At 45.7% G+C, this 25,075-nt stretch overlaps 1 protein-coding gene across 2 annotated transcripts in view; it reads right to left on the bottom strand.

The window, feature by feature from the left end:
• Positions 1 to 545: 545 nt before the first annotated feature.
• Positions 546 to 25,075, bottom strand: part of Dnah3 (dynein axonemal heavy chain 3) — a 162,606-nt gene continuing 138,076 nt past the window's right edge. For both annotated transcript variants that reach the window (XM_041666669.1, XM_041666670.1), the window contains exons 53-61: positions 18,655 to 18,880; positions 14,626 to 14,870; positions 12,336 to 12,452; positions 10,235 to 10,389; positions 8,430 to 8,597; positions 7,012 to 7,154; positions 4,588 to 4,792; positions 2,739 to 2,876; positions 546 to 899 (exon numbers count right to left, since the gene is read on the bottom strand). In XM_041666669.1, the coding sequence (XP_041522603.1) occupies positions 546 to 899; positions 2,739 to 2,876; positions 4,588 to 4,792; positions 7,012 to 7,154; positions 8,430 to 8,597; positions 10,235 to 10,389; positions 12,336 to 12,452; positions 14,626 to 14,870; positions 18,655 to 18,880 (1,751 nt within the window). The remainder of the gene's footprint in view (positions 900 to 2,738; positions 2,877 to 4,587; positions 4,793 to 7,011; positions 7,155 to 8,429; positions 8,598 to 10,234; positions 10,390 to 12,335; positions 12,453 to 14,625; positions 14,871 to 18,654; positions 18,881 to 25,075) is intronic.

Below are 25,075 nucleotides of genomic sequence, written 5' to 3'. Positions count from 1 at the left end.
GCACCTGAACTCACATGTGCATACCCACATTCAGACACGTCCACACAAAATAGTCTTAACAAAATATACCAAGAGCCTTGAAAAAAATGTTCAAGCCCTTTCAAATCTTTGACGGGGCCTTGATGGTTGTGCACGTGTGTCAGTCGGGGAAAGCAGTGACTGAAATTGTGTGGCAGTCACAGCCAAACCCAAGGTAAATAATAATAATAATAATAATAATAACAATAACAACAACAACAACTCTAAGCAAGCTTAAGTCAAATGACCAAAAGTTTAGGTGGAGAATCACACTACCTGTGTTCCAATCTAGTAAGTATCTGATATCTGATTTGGAGGAATTACCCATCTTCTGGTTTCTGCAGCCATAAAAAGGTAACAATAATAATGATAATAACCTGCTTTATAGGGCTGCTATGAAATTTCAGGCTCCACTGATGTAATTATTGCATCATCATCACCTTCGTACTATACGACTCAAGAAAGAAAGGCTATATTGTAATGGAGAATAAAATGCCGTTTACTCTCAATTTTAAGACCCCCTGCTGTCAGTTATCCAGCTGGCACAATGAGGCCACGCCTCGGTTTATCCAGTGTTTCTGGGGCATGTCTGTCGGAAGTTCAATGGACAGGACGTAGTTAGTAGAGTGGCCGGTGGTCGAGAGGGTCCCTCTCCGGGCACTTGTCTTATACACTGGACACACATAAATGTCCTGATGCAGGAACGAGGCACTATCCCCGGGCTTCAGCCAAATGATGGGTAAGGGGTCATAGAGGATTTTGGGGAGAGATTCTCCAATCTGCATTGTTTTCCTGTCCCAACGGGCACCTTCGAGGTAAAGCCCTTTGATGTAGGCCCCATCTTCTGGGCTATTCTCCATAGCTGTTTCTTGTGTGGTTACCTGAAAGAATGGCAAGCCGTGAGTCTCATAACCACCTACTAGTTTCCTTACACGTGGTAATAATAAGAACTGCCTAGCTGCCAGGTCCAGCTCTACCAAGAACTGGGGCATCTGTGATGAATCTTATCAGCTGTGAGCTAAGTCTGGTTCCTAGGCAGCTTCCTGCTGTTCTATATGGTGGGCACAGAGAATGCAATAAAATTAGGAGTCAGAAGGCCACTCCTGTTTACTTTGTGACCTTACACAATTGCTTCTCCCTTTTGGAACCTAAATATAGAAAATGCATGGTTAGATTCTGAATCAGGGGCAAGTTGATAAATCAGTTCTGGGGTGAGAGGTGAAGTGGAGGAATAAATTTTTGATGTACTTTTTAAAAAACTAGTTTCTGTGGTTTAAAGCCTTTCCCCAACTGAGAACCAGCTCCTAGAATAGCTGAACATGCAAAGGGCTGGCTCTGAGGAGTCTGTGTGCTGGGTAGTTATATGTCAGCCATGCCTCAGAGGGGTTGCTACATTGGGCTGGCCTGTGAGCATGTCTGTGAGGGACTCTATTGTCTTCATAGCGGTGGGAAGGCCACTGAACGCATGCAGCACCATTTCATGGGCTGGGTCCTGGACTGTAGAGAAAGCTTCAAACTCAGCGGTCCTCCTGCCTCTGCCTCCCAAGTGTTGGGATTAGTTTGAGGTCAGCCTGGTCTACAGAGTGAGTTCCAGGACAGCCAGGTATAGACAGAGAAACCCTGTTTGGGGGCAGGGGGAAGAGCAGTGGAGAATCTGAGTACTAGCAAGCAGGCTAGGATCCACGTGTTTCTCTCTGCCCTTGATTGTAGGTGCACTGCTATCAGAGGTGCTTAACCTGTGGGTTTCCACCCCTTTGGAGGGCCAAACATCCCTTTCACAGGGGTCACCCAAGACCATCAGAAAACACAAATATTTACATTATGATTCATAACTAGCAAAATTGCGGTCTAAGGTAGCAACAAAAATAATTCTATGGTTGGGGTTCACCACAACCTGAGGAACTGTGTTAGAGCATTGCAGCATTAGGAAGCTTGAGAGCCACTGTCTTTAAGTTCCTGCCTTGACTTCCTCCAGGAATGCACTAGAACTTGGAACTGTGAGCCAATCAGCCCTTCTTCCGCAAATCCTGTCTTGCTTGGGGTGTTTTGTCACAGGACAGCAGTGACAGAGAGGTGATTCCTGGGAGTCCTCCCTGTAGAGCAGAAAGTGGTCTAAGGACAACAGTAGGGAGTGATGGATATCATAATGGACCAGAGGTTCACAAGCTCCATCTGTCATCATTCTAAATCCAACTGTAATAGTTTTTGTTGTGAATGGAATGCTTTTTCCATTTCTAGGGACTATCTAAGGACATTAGCATTCTTTCAAGTGAGGATGCTGAACTGGCGGGGGAGACTTTCATTTTCTTGATATAATGATGACAGAATTTTCCTTTGGAAAGATGAGGTTTTTTTTTTAACATATGTATTTGTTATTGTGAAGTGTGTGTGTGTGTGTGTGTGTGTGTGTGTATCAAAGGCCAGCTCTGCAGAATCGGTTCTCTCCTCTCACATCCGTTTGGTCTCCAGGAATCAAGCTCCGGCTACCAGGCTTGCATCTCACTGTCACCAAATTCCTTTCTCTTTGCACAGGGACAGAGGCTTGGGAGTGCTGTAACCATGTCAAAAATAGCTTCTGGAGCCACCGTAAGCCATGCTAAACTCTTTACTTGTCCCACTTCCGAAGCATTTGTCCCTCCACACAAACACGTATTTGCAGGAAGACGGAATCATTATCTTAGGCTGATCCCCTGAGCTGTCCCGGTTCGCAAGATCCCTACCTCAAATTCAAATCCAATGTGGTCAATGGGGATGGTGTATTTCCTGGCATAATTCTGAGAAACTCCCGTCAAGAAAGACTGTGTAAAGTAGAATCCAGAGATCCAAAAGACCACAGGGGGGCCTTTAAGGATCCATTCCTATAAAGTCAATAGAAATCAAAACTGAGAATCTACAATGCATCAATAATAGGTTAAAGCAAGGTAAGCATGGGATGAGAGAGATGGCTCAAAGATTAAAAGCGCTTGATGCCCTTGCATAGGACCAGAGTTTAATTGCCAACATCCAAGTCAGGCAACTCACAGCCGTCTCCCGGGATCCAGTTCCATCTTCCAGCACCTGTACACACATGTGCATAACAGACAAACAGCACATACATGTGTATAACACACACACAAGCACAAGTATTAAATCTTTTTTTTTCCTTTTCTTTCTTTATTTTTTCTTCAAGACATTTCTCTTTGTAGCCCGGGCTATCCTGAACTCACTCTGTAGACCAGACTGGCCTTGAACTCAGAGATCCACCTGCCTCTGCCTCCCAAATATGGGAATTAAAGGCATGTGCCCCACTTCCTGGCAAAATTCTATGTGTATGGGGGTTTTGACTGCATGTATATCTATCTGTGTCCCACACATATGTGACTGGTGCTTCAGGAGACCAGAGAAGGTGTCATATTCCCTGGTACTGGAGTAACTGACAGTATGAGCCACTATGTGGGGGCTAAGAATCGAGTGTGGGTCCCCTGGGAGAGCAACTGGTGTTCCAAACCCCTGAACCATCTCTCCAGCCCAATAGAATACATCTTAAAAGAACTAAGAGGAGCATGAAAATGAGCCTCACAAAAAAATATTCTTTTTCGAGGCTGAAGAGAGGCTCTGTGTCAGAGATAAATATCACACAGCCTCTCCAAAGAACCATCTTCCCAGAAACAGTATTTAATTTGATAGACTTGGTTTAAGTAAAAGAAGCATAAGAAGAACGGCATATGCTCTTTTATATGGTTGACTTTGAAGAGATTCTATCATTATTTATTGAGTCCCTCCTTGGATTAAATGCTAGGGAAGCAGACTACCCTCCTTGATAAGTGTTTTATTAAATAAATCCATCATAGTTTCTTCATTGCAAAAAAAAAAATATTCTTTTTCTGTTTTTTTTTTTTTTTTTTTTTTGAAGCAAAGAGTCCTCTTGGTTTAACTTACACTTCCCCTCTTCTGAAATGAAGGTATAAACAATGTGTTTCTGTTCTAAACATGGGTCCAAAGCTGATCCTGGGAACTCGAGCAGGGCAATCCGTGTCGCCTCTGTACCGAGCAACAGCGGCCATCCCCACAGTGGCCATGCAGTGACGGTGGTCTTCAACATTGCTCAGGACAAACATCTAGACTTATCCACCCCCACCCCTGCCAGTCTGGTCTTTTTTGTTTGTTGGTTTCTCTTTATTTTTCCCTTAGATTGAATTTAGACCTCACAAATGCTAAGCAAGTATTCTACCATAGAGCTATAACCCAGCCCCAATGTGTAAAAAATCCAATGTCTATGTATCAGTTCAAAAAATTTCATGCTACCAGACAGTTTTAATAAGTATATCCATTGGCCAGTTGTGCCCATAGGCCTCCAGCTTGTGACCTTTTTTTCCTAGTTTTTACTCCTATCTCTATAGATAATACCTCCAAGGAAGGACTTGGAAAAGTCTCTCCCTCCCCACTGACCCAGCTCTGGAAAGGCCAGTCTCAAATACCCAACCCAGGATGCTACACAGCTGCCAACCCTCCTCCCCAACTGCTACCTCAGAATGTCATCTCCACCTGACTGAGCACCCCAGGTAGTCAATTCCCCAGACTCCCCGGTACCTGGAAGAAGGCCAGACGGGCCAATAAGTCAGCCACGTAGCCCCCCAGTGGCTTCAGGGATGGGTAGGACTTGGCTGCCCACATGGCTGGCACTTTCCCCACAAGCATACTATTGAAGACATCCTCCAGCTCTGAGGACATTAGGACTTGCCCTTTGATGGCACGGCCAAGATCAATAAGGCTTCTGCGAACCACTTTGGTCAGCCTGCAAAGATAAAGGAGCAGGCTGAGTCCAGCTTTGCAGGGGTCCCTTCTGCTCAAGCGCACCAAATGTGCTCCTTTTATTGTGCTCCCCTTTCAAAGGTCAACGATACAGAGGAAAATGCCATAATATTGCCACCTAAAGATAACTTTAATGTATGCCTTTCTTGTTTTCTTTAGAAACACAAATCATGTTTTTAATGAAGTCATTCTGTATTACCTTTTTGGAATCTGTCTTTTGTTCTTAGTCCTTTGCCTCAGCCTCTCAGGTGCTGGAATTGCAGGCATGTAGCACTACAACATAGTTCTAAGTTGTCCTGTTGCTGTTTTGTGTGTATGTGATGCATGCCCATGAGTGTCAACGTGCATGCATGTGTAGAAGCTAGGGGTTGACTCTGGGTGTCTTCCCCTATCCCTCTCCACCTTGTATTTTTGAGACAGAGTCTCTCACCTGGAGCTCATTGATTGCTTAGACTGCCTGGTCATTGAGCACAGGAAGTCCCTGCTCCCCTGTGCTGGGATTATAGCTGTCCATCACCAGGCCTAGCTTCTGTGGTGCTGGGAATCCAAACACAGGCCTGCCTGCTGGCATAGAAAGCACTGAGCTATCTCCCCAGCCCCAAATAATCCTTTTTGTTTGTTTGGGTTTTTTTTTTATTTGCTTTTTTTTTTTTCTCAAGAAAGGATTTTCTGTAACCACCCTGGCTGTCCTAGAATTTGTAGACCAAGCTGGCTAAATTGTCCTTTTCAATGACTGTACAGCATTTTATTTTATTCAATTATTTCCCTACCATTGAAATATTATTCCTAAGCTGGGCAAGGGGGTACATACCTTTAAGTCATGAACTCAGGAGGCAGAGGCAGGTGGATCTCTATGAGCTCAAGGCCAGCCTGGTCTACACAGTGATTTCCAGGCAACCAGGGCTACAAAGTGAGATACTGAAGAGATGGAAGGTGGAAAAAAGGGGGGAGAGGGAGAGAGGGACAGGGAGGGAGGGAGAAGGAAAGAAAGAAAAGAAGGACTATTCATAGGTTGTTGTCATTTACAAACAACATTGCCAGAAAAATCCATTTAAATCTGCTTTTGTGCGAATTTCTAATTACTCTCTTAGTAATAGGCTTTTGATAAAAGAGTACCTATGGTTTAGGGCTTTTAATCCACATTGCCAAAGTTGTCCTTTATACAACTATGAGGTGTATACCTGAGAAAGGGCAACTAAAAGGCAGCTTGCGAGTGGGCAAGACCACCTGCCTTTTTCTGACCTCTCCATTCTGAGACCTGGCTCAGCCCAGAGGAGTTCAGTTGAGTGTAAAAAAGAAACAAAAAGCAAAAACCTGCCACCGTGACTAGCTTGTCGAATCTCAACCCAGCGGGCAAAAGTATGAGCAAATGCTGAGTTTCATAGCAGGAGGGAGTCATGGTTCAGATCAGATGCACCAGCTTGCCTAGGATGCAAGAGCCTGAGGGACTGCAGCACCGTCTATAGTACACCTGAAAGATGCAATTACTGCTTTCCTATTGTCCTGTTCTTGCAACTATAACCTCTGCTAGGCTCAAGGTTTTAGTACCTAAGGAATACTTGCCCCAGAAGACACAAGTCACAGACCCTTGAATCAAAAACTACATTGTCGTCTAACCATTTTGGACTTCCCCTGCCACTGGGCTGAATGCACAGAAATGGGGAATATGGAAGGATGCTAGAATCCTACTGAAAATGGGGGTTTGCTGTGGCCCTGTCCTCTGCTGTGGGAACAGCCACTGATAGGGCCAGTGAAGATCCTGGCAGTCATTAAAGAGTGGCCCTGGTGGTCACTGAAATGCGAAAGGGAAGGAGCTAGAGTTGAATCTTCTCATCTGTAAAGCAGTGGTAGAAATGAATAATGTCATATCACACTCATTGTGCACAGTTCTAATGAGAGCTCTGAATAGTGTTTGGAGCCATACCTGACATTAGAGGCTTGTTCAAAAGAGCTCTGATGACTTCTTCCGCTATTAGCTATGCTTGGTATTGATTTGAACTTGATAGAGTCACGGGAATGATGGAGAGAGGAGTGGGAGTGATTTAATACGTGGTCAACAATGCTGGGGTCACTCTGTTTTATAGCTCTCTCCTTGGGTAGGACAAACAGCTGTCCCTGCACAGCAATATTATCAAGTGTCCTTCTTAGTTACTACTGCACAGGCTCCTACTTTCAAGAGTCAAGCAAGACCATTGGGCCCACCTGTTGAATCTGATGAGCTCCTGCCTTAGGACGGTATTCATAGACTCCTTATAGACCACGGGGTACATCTTCATGACCTCTTCCAGGTTAAAGTCGCTAGGAAGCTTGGACAGTATATCCTGGGCCAGCTCTTCAACCACTTCCTTTAAGTACAGACAAGAGAGAGCGAATGAGAAGTAACGCCAGCAGACAGGGTACTTTATTTAGGGACATTTGATGTAAGCATTGGCCCTTCCTAGCCTCAGGGCAGCATAGACCGCTGACCCCTTCAAGGTCACCCCTAGTAAGAATCCCCCACAGCTCCCATAGTTGGGAACTCTTTCTCAATACCAGGGGCACTTAGGAAGGCAGTAGGTCAAGCTTTACTGTTGAGCAAGACAAGCCTGTGGCGCTGGGATTAGCCAAGTAGGGAAGGGAACAAACCCCAAAAGGACAAACCGTGAATATGAAAGAGCCTCATAGCTCCCCCACCCAGTGGGGCCGGTTTGCTGAAAAGCGCTTCTTCCCCTACCCCTGTATTTGGACACCAACCAGGCTGGTGACCATTCCAATTACCCCTTAGAGTAAATGAACCCAGTTGGCGATGTCATCCTGTCAAGTGTTGGATGAGGCGGCTCAGAAGGAGAGGCGGGGGAGGGGGAGCAAGGGGGAGATTGAGAGATTCATAGAGTCAGAGAAGAGACAGTTAGCTCTGAGTCTGGTTCTCCCATTGATTTTATGAAGGACGTGAAGCCAGCTGGTCACTCCTCTCAAGGTTTCCTGGAGAGAAGGTTTTGTTTTGTCACTTTTACTCGGAGTATCACAGTGCTGGCCAGTGTACACACTGGGATTGCTAGAACTGTGGTTATCTCCAGAGCTCAGAATAAACAATCGTCAATTACATGGTGGGAAAATTACTCTTTTCAAGTTTTGATGTCTTTCTCTTTCCATTCCTTTCGAACAGAAGGTCTCAGATGGGTGCTAATTTGACAGTTCTCTAACCCTCACGGATCCCTCCCTCCCTTTAGTCAGAAGCCACCAAGGCCTCGGCTCTAGGACTTCAGCTAGCAATATCACTCACGAAGAACCTACAACATAGTTTGTCTTCTTCTCTTCCTTCCTTTCTTCTGTCCCAATCACAACTTGATGGAAATTATATTAGGTCTCCACTTATGGTTTGACTTGCAGTTGTTAAAATAAATATTTCTAAGCAAAAGTACATTTAGTAATAGGGGGAATATGATATAGAAAAATTTATGAACTTTTTTTTTTAACAGAAATAACCAGAATTTTGGAAACTCCTTTTGTGTTCTGTATTTGAGTACCTGGCAGTAGGCCGAAGTGCCTTACCCCAGAGATCTATGCCAAGGCCTCCGTGTTGCTGTCTTTCTGCTCACCACCCACAGTCTCAAAGGCCTGCTAGATGGAAGCCTGGTTACCTGAGGGGACTTTCCACTCCCTCCCGACTGTCTTGGCAGGGTCAACAGCACTCCTTGGAAGAGTTGGTTGGTTTCCTGGTTGTCTTTGGTGATGTCAGCATTCTCATGGAGCCCGAATACTTCCGGGTGTGCTGTGATGGGGAGGGTCCTGAGGTACTCAATGTAGGACTGGAAAGGAAATCTTCAGTTGGTATCAGGGTAGGGCCCCTGGGGTCCTACAGGTGACGCCACATGGCTAAGCCCATCTCAAAAAGAAACCACATTATTTCAGTGGCACTGCCTTCACTTCCCAGCCAGCACGGCTGAGCAAACACCAGGCTATTCCTCCTATAGTGTCCTGAATAGTCTCAGAGCAGGCAGGCTTGACGTTCTCCTCCCAACTTTGGCCTTCTCTCTGTTCCTAAGTAGCTGACTTTACAGTTACATAGATCTGAGTTTGGATCCTAGTTCACCTACAACCCCAATCCCATTATCTCTAAGTGGGGAGACGGACAAGCTCATAAAGAAGGCTCATAGCAGGGAGAGTAGGGTCTTTTGCGTCTTCCCTTCACAGTTCCTGTTTCCACATCTCCTCTTCTTTCCTTATCTAGTTGTTCTGTCCTTCCTCTTTAGCCGTTGTTTTAAAAGACAGGGTCTTAAGATGTGGCCCCAATTGGCCTCCTATCTAGAATCCTGCTTTAGCGTACTGAGGGCTGGGATTATGGCTTTGAGCCACCATGCCTGCCCAGCTTTTCTGTTGTCACCTTTTGGGGGGCACTGCTTTATCTTATTTTATTTTCTTCTTTTTGTTAGCATACTATTTTTTCACTTATTTGGAAATCTCACATAAACACCCCAGTCACCTTCACTTCCCATTCCTCCCAGCCCCCCATCTTTTTTGCCTACACCCTTCAAAAATAGATTTTAAAAAAAATTCAGTTTGTTTTATTCACATAGTCACTGGAACGTGGTCAAGTTCTCAGTGGTCAGCCCCCCAAAGAAAAGTGAGTCCCTCCTCACCCGCACCTCCACCGGTAACCATCAGATGTGGAGACCTACACCCCAGCATCCCTAGCCCAGTTTTCAAGAGTTCTCCTTAATGGCTTCCTATCTAGACTGCTACCCTTTCTTGGGGTGAGGTGGGGGCAGGGGTTGCCACAGAAGTCCTCCAGATTTCTCCTCAACTGTTGTTGTTACTCTTTGAATCCTTATTTGATCTGCATTTATCAACCTGTTCACTATTAAGGCTTTACCTTCATCTGTGTGTGTGTAGCACGTGTGCATGTTTGTATGTGAGTACAGGCATGTATGTGCCATGGAGTGCATGTGGAGATCAGATGACAACCTTGGGTGTTGGTCCTCATCTTCCACCTTCCTTGAATCAGAGTCTCTTGCTCTAATCACTGTCCATCAGGCTAGCTGGCCCACAGGCTTCCACGGATCTTCCTGTCTCTGCCTCCATCCTGCCCTATGTGTTCTGGGACTGTAGGTCTATGTACACTTTCGTATGTAGATTCTGGATGATCCAAACTCTGATCCTTACACTTGTGTGTCAATCTCTTTATCCACGAGCATCTCCCAGTCCCCACAAGCCTTCAACTTAACTGCCCCCCCACTATTCCAGATAGAATCCATATCTTAAAGACCCTATCTGTCCCAAATACCCAAATTCATTAAACAACATCATCTCTCTTGAAGGCTTTATGGAATAGTAGGAACAGATTATGGACCTAAATAAAGAAGCCCAAGGCTGAATAGCTGGGCTTTCCATGGAAATTCTGTAGGCTCTAGCTATAGTCTGAGAGCAAAGATAGAGCATCCTTTACCTGGTAGGTGCCATGGGGAGGGATGTAGTATGTGCCTCCAGGAGCAATGTAGTAGCGATCCGTTTGAATTTCCTTACAGTAGAATGTGGACAGGAGGGACAGCAGGAGACGCCTGTCTTTGTCATCAGTCACTCTGCCCCCATAGTTACATTCCCCTGGGGACAACATCAGCAGAAGGAGCTGAGCACAGGGACGGCTGTCATGAACTTACGCATTAGCTTTGAGCAGCGGTTTCTTTTAGCCAAGCATCCCTATTTTAGCACAGGTGGTCTAAGGACACAGGGTTGCTGACACCATACCCAGCATGGCTGGAAAGGCTTTTTGTGTATTATAGTGGTTATCAAAAATAATACACATTCCCCATATCGAAAATTAGGAAAGAGAGTCTAGATGAAGGAAACATATAATTATCAAAAATTTTACCAAAGGTAATTATTCATGTTAAAGAATCTTCCAGACAATTCCCCCTGAGTGTTTACATATGTGTGTGTGTGTATATATATATATATATATATATATATATATATATATATGAAATACGATTTAAGCCGAAGGCGCTGGAATGAGATAAAAGTTCTAATTCCATCTTGACACTTAGTAGCTTTTTCTTAGGTCAGAAGCAATGGGAACTGGAGGGCCCAGTTTATAAAGCTGTGGATAAGAAGAGGTGGCCCTTACAAATACATATTTCAGAAAGACATTATCTTCTACAATACTCTTTTGACATCTGACTTTCTCAACTCTAAGCCACATCCTCCTCATCGTTCTATGGGACTTGGATTTTTGTACTCAGATATATATATATATATATATATATATATATATATATATATATATATGGAACTATATCATTCACCAGGGATGGTGGCACAGGCCTTTGATACCAGAATTTGGGAGACAGAAGCAGGTGGATCTCTAAGTTCAAGGCCAGCCTGGTCTACACTATGAATTCCAGGACAGTCAGCATTACACAGAGAGATTGTGTCTCAAACACACACACACACACACACACACACACACACACACACACACACGTACAAGTGTACCCAGAAAGGTGGGCTCATTTCCAAGCTCATCTATCTCAGGAAAGGAAAATTAGAGTGAAGTTAAAGGGGAATGTAAACAGCCTAAGTTGGAAGAGCCGCAGACAGGTAGTTAAAGGAAACTCGTACTGGGTAAGGTGAGCCCTACAAGAGCAGCTTCACTGTGAGCCAGGCCCTTTGGACTGCTTCAGCTCTTTATGAACATCCCCAGACCTTCAGCGAAGTTCATTTGGAACACACTGCAGGTGGTTCCAACTATAAGTAGGTCTAGGGAGGGAGAGTCTGGGATAAACATTCCTGGGGAGCTGAGTAAGGCCTGATTCTACAGACAGCAGAGGTCACCAGGTCATTAGCAACAGCTGCTCCTAGCCTTCTACTGGGAAACAGCATACATTCCCTCCATTGAGGATGGATTCCCTCCATGGAGGAGACAACCCTGCCTGATTACCATTCCTGGTTTCTCCAGTGCTTATCTGTGAGCGCTCGAGCCCTCGACAGAACTGTGGAAGAGCAGCCCCTATTCAGCCCTCTTTCTTTTACATGGGCATGTATGTGCCCATATGTGTGGAGGCCAGAGGTCAGCCTCAGGTATCATGCCTGCTCAGGCACTGCCCACCTTCTCACTGGCCTGGTATTTGCCATTTACACCAGGCTGCTGGCTAGCAAACTCTAGCCATCTGTCTGTCTCTGCCTCTCTGGCACTGGGATCCCAAGCACACACCAAAGTGCCAAACTTTTTATGTGTGAAACAAACACTTGATGGGCCAAGCTATCTCTTCAGCCCATGCGTGTTTCTGTTAGCATACTTAACACTGCACTGTCATTTGTTTGTTTACATTTTCTGTCATCTCAGACTAAGCCACCTGGCCGTGGAAGCCTGTTATCTTAATTCTGGCTTTGTTTTTTATGGTGTCCCACATGACAAGAGGCATTAGCAGAAGATCGGTATTTTTTGAATGAATGAGGGAGGAGTGACTGATGGAGGGTAGGAGCTGAAGAGCAAGAGCGTGGAAAATGGTACCAGAAGATAAGGGCAGCAAAGCTCTGTCCGTAAATACCTGTCAGGTAGGTCAGCGCTTCAAAGGGCACCTCCTTGTAATCATTGAGAAACATCTGGATTTGCCGCATACTGATCCTCAGGTCAGATTCATTGAATTCATAGGGGATGTTCCAACCTGCGAGAGGCAGAGAAGAATTACAGACTTCGGCGCTGAGAGCTCTTAATTTCCACTCAGAAACTGAGCAGGTAAGGTAAGCATCACTACGGATCAAGGGCCTCTTTCAGCCCTGAGTATCCAGCACCCAGCCGACTATTTGCCTTGATTTATTACCAACATGGCAGCCATTCTGCCTGAGAAAGCATCCATTCTAGAATTGGCTTCCTTATGGGTCTCCCCATTCGTGAAGGAAGATATTAATGTCCTGGAGTCTGTGAGACAGGATTTACTCAGCCTGCCTGGAAGACTGGGAGAGCGCGGGGTTCCAAGACCAACATGGACAGCACAGCTGAGCAGGAGCGATGGCTGGGAGGCCAGTGGAGCTGCTCGGGAGGCTCCTTCCCGCACTCCTGGAAGAGCTGTAGGGCCAGTCCTCCAGAAAGCGACACCGAACTTGTGGGTTAACGATTTCACGGGGTATTTTTTTTCATTTTTAAAAATTTTTATTTCATGTTTGTGAGTGTTTTGCCTGCACGTATGTCTGTGCACCATGTATGTGCCTGGTGCCTGCAGAGGTCAGAATTCTAGAGGCATTGGATCCCCTGGAACTGGAGTTACAGATTTGTGATACATTGTGAGGGTGATAGGAATCAATGCTGGGTTCTGTGCAAGAGGAACAAATGCTATCAAACACTGAACCATTTCTTCAGCCCCTTGCAAAAAAAAAATGTAATTCCCTCTGAAACAATCATATTCAAATTAATAATGCAACTTAATAAAACTCATATGCTGAGAAAAGCACAATGGGATAGTTGGCTTGGAGACAAATTGTTGCGTAGATTTCTGAAGTTCTGATGTGAGGAGGAGGATGGGGTGGGAGGGGAGAATAGGGTTGGAAGGGGGAGGATGGGGTAGGAAGGAGAGGGCAGGGTAGGAAGGAGAGAGGTAGAAGAGGGAGGATAGAGGTTGGAGGGGGAGGGGGATGTGTGGGGTAGGAAGGGGAGGACAGGGTAGGAGGAGATGATGCATGAAAGGCAGGCCCGGGGCTGTCCCCCCTCTTCCACTCTCAATGGGCAGTCACAGGGCTGTGGGGCTACCTGGTTTGGAGGAGGGAAATCACCCAGAGGATTCAGAGGAGTGGGTGGGGCAGTGGGGGAAGGAGATGAACAAGAACAAAACATAAGGTTCGTGTATGGAGATGCCATAATGAGACCCATTAATTACTGTGTATACTAACTTCAGAAATTAGTTCTTTAAAAAAGAAGGAAGGGAGAGGAATAACCAGAAAGAACCACGCTGAGGGCAATTTCCCTCTGGATTGACCTAAAGAATTGCTAGGAGTCCCCACAGAGGGTCCTTCCAAAGGAACAAGGTCAAAGCAGCCCATCGGTGAGGCAGGTCATCCACCATGGAAGACAGAAAGACAGCAGTTTGATAGTTTAACTAGCAAGGTTATTTAGTTACTCGTTGGTTAGTTTCCATTGGTAAATAAATGCATTACAGTCTTTTAAATACAGGCAAGTGCCCAGGTGTATTCCTGATTTCATAACTATGCACATGTAGGCAATTAACTCAAATGCTGTAGGTTCCTTGGTGACAATTCTCCAGAGAATGATTATTATACCTAAAATAAATATGTTCCATTCATTATCTGCTTCACTATTTGGAGGTTCCCTAATTTTGAAACATCATTTTTGTGTGTGTTTGTATGTGTGCACACATATAGAGGCAAGAGATCAACCTTGGGCGTTACTTCTCAGATGCCATCCACTTTATTTATTTTGAGATAGGGTTCTTACTGGAACCTGGGGCTCCCTCAGCTAGCTGTGCAGCAAGCCCAGATCACACAGCCCACCTCCGCAGCACTGAGACTACAGATGCATGCCCCCATGCCAGCTGTTTATGTAGACGCTGGGACCAAACTCAGGTCCTTGCTCCCATCCCCCAGTATCACTCTTTATTTTTTTGCTTCGACTTGATTATGAGGTTCCCAGATTTAGAGAGGAAAAAAAAAGGGTATTATACGAAAATTTAATCCCAGACAAACAACAATTCATACTTAGCATAAATATTTGCTTGGTCATTCCTAGAGCATGGGAATTATCTTTCTGGCCACACCATCTCAGTGCAAACCTGTAGATTTCACCTGTGTTCTATCTCCAGGTCACCTGGACGGGCAGTCATGTCTCACCTAGGGCTCCGTAGTTCCGCCTCTCTTGGACAATAGCGTGGAAGAAGCAAAGTCCAAACAATAGTTTCTGCCACATCACCGGCTTTGTGCAGCTTTGAAAGAATACGGGGTCTGAGATCGGGTCATTGAGGTAGGAGCGGAGAAGGTTGGCCCTGAGCCCTTTTGGGGGCTCGTTGGTCATTTTGATTCCATTCTGAAGAATGCTGACAGGAAATTTCTCCGATGGGTAGCTGGTGAGCCAGAGTCTGGAACGACAAAAGACCCGGCTGCTCAGAGTAATGCCATAAGTTACACTGATAAATAGTGGCAAAAATAACAGCTACCATTATTAACCATTATCATAAATGACAGAATGAAAGATATTTTAGACTCGGTGGGCTTACATAATGCCTGCCCAAATAACCGAGACACAGATAACATATGAATATTTATGAATGTTTTTCAATAAAACTTGGTGTATGGACAAGATTTGATTTTCATATCATTTTCATGTGTCATGAAATATTATTTTTTAGGTTTTTTTCTGATATTAAAAAATTAGAGGGCAAGCCATACCAGAAATGCAACAGGCTGGATTTAGCTCACAAGCCAATCTCATTCCCTGGTCTGGAATAAGACAAACCTGCCTGATTTGAAAGTGAGTGTCAAGCCTGTCTGGTTCGATCTATGAATGCAACTGCTATTTCCATTTGACGAGAACTCCATGAAGTCCAGAAATACAGATCAGAGGAGCAGGCAGCGATGCCAGACAACAAGTAGTATTTTCAGCAACAATAATTGTGTAAGAAACAGTCTTGCTACGTCTCATCTGGCGATTGAGCATGGGCCCCAGGGCCCAGGCATAGGAGTGACTTGCCTAACATTGTGCAGGTAGCATGCTCTGGGCAGCTGCCTGAGAGTGGAGGCTCACAGGCCAGTGTGATTGGTGGAGGAGCTGGTTCTGTGACAGGACACTGGGTCTGGGTCTGAGCTATGGGCCCTCAGGACCTCAGTGCGGAAGCAGGTGTCCGTGCCAGGAGGAGGTGGTGGGCATTCTAAGAGGTGACCCTGAGCCTGGGTTGGCTCCGTGCCTTCTGTCCAGTTTCTGTGGTCCTGGGTTGGGCCCCACACTCCCACAGGAAGCACTCTGCTCTCTACGTGTGTTGGGCAGCAGGGGCACATGCAGAAAGTCTGCTGGTGTGAGGCAGAGAAAGCCAATGACATTGCAAACATGACTGAAAACAGTTCACACCAAGTGTAAAACTCTGCCTCCAGGCCTGTGCCAATTCTTCTACCCTTGAATCCATAGACAATTCCAGCTGAGTCACTGTGCCGAGCCCATCACTGAGGACACGTCTTCTTGGGGATCCCATCGCTAAGCCTGATTGGCCCTCTGTATATAACAGATATTCTCAATCTGTGGGTCTCAACCCCTCTGAGGGTCACAAATCAGATATATCAGATACCCTGCATATCAAATATTTACATTATGATTCCTAACAGTAACAAAATTACAGTTATGAAGCAGCAATGACATATTTTTATGGTTGGGGTCACCACAACATGAGGAACTGTATTAAAGGGTCACAGCATTAGGGAGGTTGAGAAACACTGGTGTATGAACTTGTCAGGACACCTGGTTATCTGTCTGCTGCTGGTCACAGAGTACTGTGTGAGGGACTCTCTGCCAGTGAGTCTGGGGCTACGCACAGATGATCTCTGGCCAGATGCCAGGTGTCCCTCTTCTGGCTCCCCAGACCGATCTTCTTCTGCAGCGGTTGTTGGGTAAAGTTCCTCACAGAGAGCGTCACAGGAATTCCTACACACACACACACACACACACACACACACAAAACCATCTCTTCTATTGAACAATGTTAACTGCAAGGCTCTCACATGTTGGTGCCTGGATCACAAGGTCCCCCCACCGCCCCAAAAGTGAGTCTACATAGTCCTCTCAACAGTGATGGTTGGACTCATTCTGGCCTCTCCTTTCAGCCTCCAAGGATCATGCTGCTCCCCCATTCTGGCTCCTGTGGGATTGCTGGAGTCTCCAGGGATTACCTGCTAGGTCTCAACTCTAATGGGTGATTGATGTCTGTGTCACACAGCTCAAGAGTTTTGTCCTGGTCTGAAGAGTTCCAAGTTAAGCATTCTAGGGAGAACCGGTTGGAGTGAAAACATGTTCTCGCCGTCTGCAGGAGCCCAGGGGGCTATGGGGTGGTTCTCTGTGACCTTTTCACTGCTCCTGCCCCTGTAGCTGTTGTTAGAGGGGGAGAGGCCAGATGGCTGGAGCTTGCTCAGAACTTCTCAGTGAAGTAGGGAATTCTCTGGTGACTGTGGTCTCCCCTCCCCCCAAACTGGAAGTACTCCTGTGGAAGACATCTGCCCTCCTTTAACTCCTGACAGCCCATGATTTCAAACACAGGGATCCCAGCTGAGCTCCATAGAAGGTTGGGGTCTTCAGGGTACATCCTACCCAACAGGGGAAATTCCTTTGGAGGGTACCACGTCATATAATTCTTTTCTGTTTGTTTTGGGACAGGGTCTCGCTATGTAGTTCTGGCTGGTGTGGAATTCACACCAGGTGATTCTTGGCTGCAACACCCCCACGGCCTGCCCAGTGGCCTTTGCCTTGCAGCTTCCATGGCCCAGGCATTTCATGGGCTCCCCTGGTAGAGCAGCTGCGGGTGGACACGTGTAGAACAGAGGTGGGCGTGAGTCTTGTGTTCCAGGCGGAAGATAGGCCTTTGTTGGGGACTTGACAAGGCTATGTGGTCACCTTCCTTCTGGACACATACATCTGGCTTGCTGTCTTTGAAACACTTGGCTTGGTCTGGCCTGGAACCTACCAGGGAGCAGCAGGTTGGCTCTAGAGTAGGGTATGCTAAGGCCTCTTAAGCACCTTGGATCCCCCTTTGTCTCCTGCCTTGGTTTGAATTTTCCTACCCCTAGGATCCAGGCCCCTTGATGGCTGTAAAGTCCCAAGAGGAAATTCAGAATTAAGTAGAAGGAAAAAAGGTGGCTCTTCTCTCCCTGGTCCAGGCCCTGTCCTGGCACAGCCCAGTCTGACCTGAACATCTTGTGATGATGGACATCCCTGAACAAAAGCATTTTTGTCTTGCTCTGTTTTTATCTGTTTAGGTTTCTGTACCAAAACAAACACCAGTGGCACGTAATAACAAATGTTACTAAATCCCAATTGTTACTAAATCCTACTAAAATAAAGAAATAAAACCCCAGAACCTTTATGACAGTCAGTCTACCTGCATAGACACGTCTGCATCAAGTTCTCTAACCACTTCCTGCCCCATATCTCCCACAGTCATAGGCTAACTTCACTTTCAGAAATGATGTTCCTTCTGACTGGAATGTCCTGTTGGAGAAATCTTATCCATGTTACAAAATCCCAGACAGTCATTGGTCCTTCATACCTGTCCCAACATTCCCGCTCACTTTCTGTGCCCTGTGGTTCTTGTTCAGTTATGTACGACATGGTGGGCTACTCAGTTTTTACTGGTAATTTGACCTAACCTTGAGATCTGGCAAGGATGAACCTCAAGGAAGAATTGCATCAAGCAGACTGGCCTCTGGTTATGTCTGTAATTGGTGATTGATGTGGAAGCACCCAGTTCCACTGAGGGTTGTTTCCGGCGGGGGAAGTGGGGACACCTAGAATGTATAGCAAAGCTGGCTAAGCAGGAGCCAGAGAGAGTCAGCCAGTAAGCAATGCCCCTCACAGTCACTGCTTCAGTTCCTGCCTTGAGTTTCCTGCCTAGAGCACCTGTCCTGGCTTCTCTCTATGGCAGATTGTTACCTGGAAGTGTAAGCCGAAATAAAGCTCTCTTGTCCAAGCTGGTTTGGGTCACGGTGTTTGCCATAGCAACAGAAAAGCAAAGAAGAATGATTCTCCTGTGAGCTGTCTCTGCTAGCTAAGGAGTTTCTCCAGGGCAGGACTGTCCCTTCCCTCTTTTTACGGCCAGCTGCCAGAATGCTGTCTCGTGCTGGAGCTGGGTCCCAGAGACTTGCCCAGACAGGGCGGCCTCTTACCTGAATTCCGAGTTGGTGTTTTCAGGGGTGATAACCTCCTCACAGATCTTCTCCAGTGCAGGCATCCAACTTGTCGCCAGGTGGCAGTTCTGAAGGACCACCCAGGTCCCGTCTTGGATGGCTTTGTGGATCATTCTGGAAGCAATAGGGCCTTGGCCTTGGCCAAGGGAGATGGTCTGTGTTTTGGCACCTCCCATGCCAACATCATCTGCAAACTTCAGCAGACCTGAGACCAGGAAGAAAGATGATTTTGAAAGAAGAGACAGCTAAGAGCAGATTAATAGCTATGATGCAGAAGGAGGGATGCATTGACATTTTGGGTACAGAAATAAACTCATTAGCCTCTGTTAACTGATCTGTCAGTATCTCTCTTGTTGGAACTTGAGATATCTGGGGGGCTTGCGAAAGGAGCAGCAAATGGCTCCTGTTTGGCATTTTCTCTAAACACACAGACTATGTATTACTCTCAATATTCAGTGTTTCCTGCTATGTAGTCCTGGATAACTCAAACCGCTGATCCTTCTCCCTCGGCCTTCCAAGTGCTGATACGACAAATATGCCCCATGATGCCTGGCTCTGGCTTTGCGCCCTTAAGGGACAGGAAGCTGGAATTAAGACTTACATATGAAGTTAAGATCCTCTTTGGGCTGTGACTTCAGGCTAAAAAGGTCAAAAATCATGGGTGCTATTGAACCAAAGCTGGAGTGAAAAAGCGAATAGATCTTCAGTGAGAATCAGAACACCAGGCTCCTCCTGCATGGAGATGAGGGACATGAATTCACAGGAGTCTCTAGCTGGGGAGTTCCTAGCTGAGAATTTTCACATAAATTAAATCCCTGGAGCACCAGGATCTGCATGTGCAAACTTGTTCTGTTTGGGGTGGGGGGACAATACATTTTTTTTTAAAAAAAACATTTTTTTAAATTGATTCTTTGGAAGGTTCATATCATGCACTCCAATCCTGTTCACCTCTCAGTCCCTCCATTCCCGCCCCTCACCCCTGCAGTATGACCCCCCAATTTAATTTAAAAAAGATCAAAACAAAAAAAACTCAACCTCCCTCCTCCATCTTTCCAGCCTCTCTTCATTCATCCTAGTGGCATGGGGTGCTGCAGTGTGTCACACAGTGTACCCTTTTGTCCAGTCGGCCCCACCCACAAAATGTTCATTGCAATGAGACACTGGTGTGGTTCAAGGCCTCCGGCACACCATCGTCGCTGGACCCTCACCGAAACTCCTCTCAGACCTCCAGTTGCAGCCCTGAGTCGTGGGGATGCTGTGGTTCTTGTTCCACAGACCAGTCCCTTCACACATTCCAGCAGGGCACAGATGGGACAGACGTTAGGGTGGGCCAACCCAAGGCCCAGGATGTGGGGCTGGGTGGTGGCTGAGCTGGTTGGTCTGAACCACTGGGACCACCCCTTAGACAAGGAGCAGAGCCATCTCTCCTAGGCCCACACCATAGGGATAGTTCTTCCACACCTGTGGTGAAAGGTGGGGCCACCTATTTTGGGGACACTCTTAAAACTCAATGAGGATTCCACAAAGTGACATAAATTTGGTTATGGATAATTTACTATAAAAGTATAAGCCACACTACGAAGTCTATCATTTATCATAATAAGGGATAGTCAAAACACAGAACAACCAGAATTAATGTTCCAAGGGTTAGCTATGGTCTCTGAAGTGGGCCAATGGTGTTCCCTTGACTCATACACCAAAGTGCCAACCTCAGTTTCTCACAGTGTGACTCTGACTGGAGGTAGGTCTTGCTAGAGGCGACTAGGTTAAAACAATATCTTTAATTATTAATCCAATATGACTGACCGATGTCCTTCTAAGAACTGTATGAGAGCAGAGGGGAGGAGGCATGACTGCACAGAGGGAAAACCATGTAAACACAGAGGATGGGCATCAATAAGCCAAAGGGAACTAAGAATTGCTACGCATGCCTGCAGCCCCAATAGTCTGAAGGCTGAGGCAGAAGTTTCCTAGATTTAGGGCTAGTCTGGGCTACATAGTGAGTGCTAAGGCAGCCTGGGCTGGAAATACTCTACCTTAAAAATTAACAAGCAGAGGCCCGGAGAGAATGTTTCAGCAGTTAAGAGCATTGACTGCTCTTCTAGAGGATCCAGGTTCAATTTCCAGCATCCACATGGCAGCTCACAACTATTTGTAACTCTAGTTCCAGGGGACCCCATGTCCTCTCTTTTAGCCTTCTCAGGCATAGGCACTGTACACATGTGGTACACAGCCATGCATGCTGGCAAAAAAATCAACACACATAAAATAAATATTAAAAAGCAAACAAATACCATCTTAAATAAATTAAAATAAAAGCAGACACTGGGCATGGTGGTGCACGCCCTTAATCCTAGCACTCAGGAGGAGGCAGAGGCAGGTGGATCTCGAGGCCAGCCTGGTCTACAAAGAGAGTTCTAGGACAACCAGTCCTATTACTCAGAGAAAAAAATAAATAACAAACAAAAACAATTTATAAGAACATCAATGATCCAAAGAGAAAAACCTGGAAAGAAATCACCTCAAATGCCTTGGTCTCGGACTTGGAGCCTCTATAACTGTAAAAAACTAGGTTTGTTGTTAACCCATCAGTTCACTGTACTTTTGTTACCCAGCCTTAGAGAGCAAATAGTGTTAGGAAACTCCCATGGAAGAAATACATCTGAAAATAATAAAGATGGCATATTAACCAGAATGAAATTCAGAATTCTATTTTAAATAATGTACAAATTTGGAACAAAACAAATGGAACTATAAGGTTGGGCACGGTGGTGCACACCTTTAATCCCAGTTCTGGGAAGGCAGAGGTAGGCAGATCTCTGTGTTAGAGGCTAGCCTAGTCAACATACTGAATTCCAGGCCGGTCAAACAAACAAACAAACAAACAAATATACAAATCCCAAACCAATCAAACAAACAAAAATCAAATAGAACTTTTAGAAATAGAAAGTATAGTCATTTTGAGAGAAAGCTTTGATTGACAGAGTGGACTGGGATAAGACATAAATAGTCACAGTCCATTTTCAGCATAGGAGTTCAACACTGAGCCACCAATAAGCAGAAGGTTCTAGGCCCGTGGCACTTGTCTAGCCACAGCTGGCACCTGCCTGCCTGGGTTCATTTTAGTTTATGTTAGGGTGGAAATCTGCAAGATGACTGAACTGATGTATCGGGAAAGAGAAGGGCGCATTTCGAGCCCCAGAAGGATAGGAATTTGAGGTGGTACCAATACTAGATAAGTGGGGGAAACCATGCTTCCCTGAAGTACTCGATGAGGAATTGAGGGGTCAGGGAAATGTGAGGAATAGAAAAGCCCACCACTTTTTTTTCCATTTTGTTCAGGCTGATGCTTGGCTTCTCCAGAAACAAAAGTAAATATTTTTATTTTGCTACCCTGAACCTCCAGTATCTATATTATGAAGCGTTGTTTTTCGCACTAGGTACAACCTACGAAAGGAGTGGACGGTAAGGTGTGTAGGCAGTGGTTCTCAGGAGTCACGAGCACTGCTGACACTCAGACTGATGGTCCCTGCATCCCACTGCCTGCTGAAAGACCTGGGGTTCCTTCAAGAATGGATCCTCAAGCCAGGTGTGGTGGTGCATGCCTGCAATCCCAGCACTGGGACAGCATGAGCATGCATGGTGGTGTATGCCTGCAATCCCAGCACTGGGACAGCTGAGGCAGAATGAGCATGCATGGTGGTGTATGCCTGCAATCCCAGCAGCTGGGACAGAATGAGCATGCATGGTGGTGTATGCATGCAATCCCAGCACTGGGACAGCTGAGACAGAATGAGCATGCACGGTGGTGTATGCATGCAATCCCAGCACCGGGACAGCTGAGACAGAATAAGCATTCAGTCTGGGTTGTAGAGTGAGCTTGAGGTCACCCTGGGCCAGAGACTCCATCTAAAATAAAATGTTTCCAGGTCCAAGACTGAAAATATTCCAGATGTGTCTAGAATGGGTGGGAGTTCCAGAAGGCAAGGGGGATCAAGATCTGTTTGCCTTATGGGAAAAGTAGGCAGGCATGGAGGAACTCCCAGAAGCCATAGAGAGAATCTGAGCATCAGACAGAACAAAACAACTTAGAAAAAGAACCATGACAGCAGTGGAGGTGAACACCACCCGCCTCTGAGATACCCAGTTACACTCTAGATATTCACAATGGCATCGAAAAGACCCCACAATCCTTCCTAATCCACTGTTCTCTTCGGAGGCTGGCAGGGGGCCTACTCAATATCCAGACTGCTGGTAAAAGAACAAAAGGATTGGAGCATCTGTTTTGCTTGCTGCGTATGAGCCACATTCAGAGTAAACCAAAGAGCTGACAGAAGGGAATCCTTCTCGAAAGAAGAGTCTCAGCTAATGAAGGCGGAGGGAAGGAAAGAATGAAAACATCGCCTAATGCAACAGTGGATGCTGGGAATGCTTCTTAAAGCTGCTGAAGTCTAAAGTCAGTGGTTCCTACCATGGAATTACCCAAAAGCTTTATAAAACAGGATGCCTGGATTTCACCCTAAATAGGTTTACCTAATTAGCCGAGCTCACACCAAAATTTTTCTTAACGCTCTCCATGTAACTCAAGGGCAACCAAAATTGAGAGCCATTCCATGAGATGAAAGGATGAAGGAAACTTTATAAGGGGAGAGGTGGAGGTTTGGAGAGCTGGCTTCTCTGGTCATGCCTGGCCCACAGATAGCTCATATGATCATTCCTGGCCCTCCAACAGTGCATACATAAATATTATGCACAGAAGTGTTTTGCCTGCATGTATGTATATGTTCCACATGTGTGCCTCATATCTAAAGACTTCAGAAGAAGACATCAGATCCCCAGAACTGAAGTATGGATGGCTATGAGCCACTTCAGTGCTGAGAACCAAACCCATGTCCTCTGTAAGAACAGTAAATGCTCTTAACTGTTGAGCCATCATCACTCTCCCCCCAATACCAACAACAGCAGGCACTACCAGCCTGCCCTCTACTTGCAGAACATCACCCACCAGCCTCACCCAGCACCGCTACCATCATCAGACCTTAGACCTTTGCCTTATTTCTCTGCTTCGTTCTCTCGGCTTTACTAGTTCTCTTTATAACAATTGAATTAGTTGGAGTCATCCTATAATGGATTTATATGCTAGCCTGCTGGACACCACAGGCTAACAAATAAATAGCACCAGGAATGGATTACTTCTTTTGGAGCTATTGGCCAGATCCACGAACCCCCACACACTGAAGGCTGCCAATGCAATTGGTTACCCTCCAATTGACATCAAGACCCTAGTGCTCAAACCACCACATGCTTGAGTTGTAGACCATGGAAAAAAGCAAGCTAGTACTTACCTGGAAGCTTCTTTCCTACTGGCTACCTTCAACAGTACTGGAAGGCACTATTTGTAATACCTGAGGTGGTGGTAGTATAATTTTAGCCAACTGTGAATCTTGCAAACTTCAATAAAACCTGGCCAGACAAGGCAAGCCCACTGGTTCAACAGTGACAAAACATCATGGAAGTAACCAATCACTTTTTAAAAACCAGATTTGAGTTCCACTCCACAAATGAAACCTATACCTTGCATCATACCTGACGGTTATGAAAAGATCATGGGTCCTAAGGGAGAATCCAATATTATTATTTTTTTGAACATAGTATTAAACTGACTCTTGATGACTTATCACTACACCCATAGATTAGTACATCTCTCAACTCTCATCAAAGAAGCTTCCTTCTGAAGTAGATGGTGATTGAAACAGAGACAACTAGTCAAGGAGCAGAGAATAAAAGACTGTAGAATACTCACCCCTAAATGGAGCATCTACATCATATCTCCTCCATTTAATGGTCAGGGACCATTTTGGAAGCGGGGTCAGAAAGATTGTAAGAGCCAGAGGTGGTAGATGGCCACAAGGAAATCGTTCTTTCTAGACATAGCAGGGCAGTGGCATACATGAGCTCCCAACAGTTGTAATGGCCCATGCAAGAACTCTGCAAGCTCAAGCCAGATCAAATCTCAGCATGGAGAGTGGAGGTAGGTGTGCAGTCTCACCCACAATGGAGGAGCTATTGGCAACTTAGAGTGTCTGGGAGAGAGAGTCAGTTTTCTCTAAGAGTGTAGCTGGTGGTAGTCAATCACTCTTCAGTGGAAGGCCACACACCCAAGAGTATATCGGGAGGGCAAGTTAAACTTGGGTTTATTTACAAAAGAAAGAGGACACAGAGATGGTGGGTAGGATCCAAGAGGAATGGAGATGATCAGGACACATTGTATAAAGTTCTCAAAAAATAAAATGTAAAAAAGAAAGAAAGAGAAAGAAGAAAAGAAAACCAGACTTAGGTGATGAAGACAAAGATGCTAGAAAGGAGTTGTGTTGTTCCTGACATGTTTGGTCCACACAGG

The sequence above is a fragment of the Microtus oregoni genome, unplaced genomic scaffold, assembly GCF_018167655.1.
Source record: "Microtus oregoni isolate MIOR12 unplaced genomic scaffold, Mior012 000016F_ref0000370, whole genome shotgun sequence".
Taxonomy (NCBI): Eukaryota; Metazoa; Chordata; class Mammalia; order Rodentia; family Cricetidae; genus Microtus; species Microtus oregoni.
The sequence above is the reverse complement of the archived record's forward strand: the minus strand, read 5'-3'. Positions and strand labels throughout refer to the sequence as shown.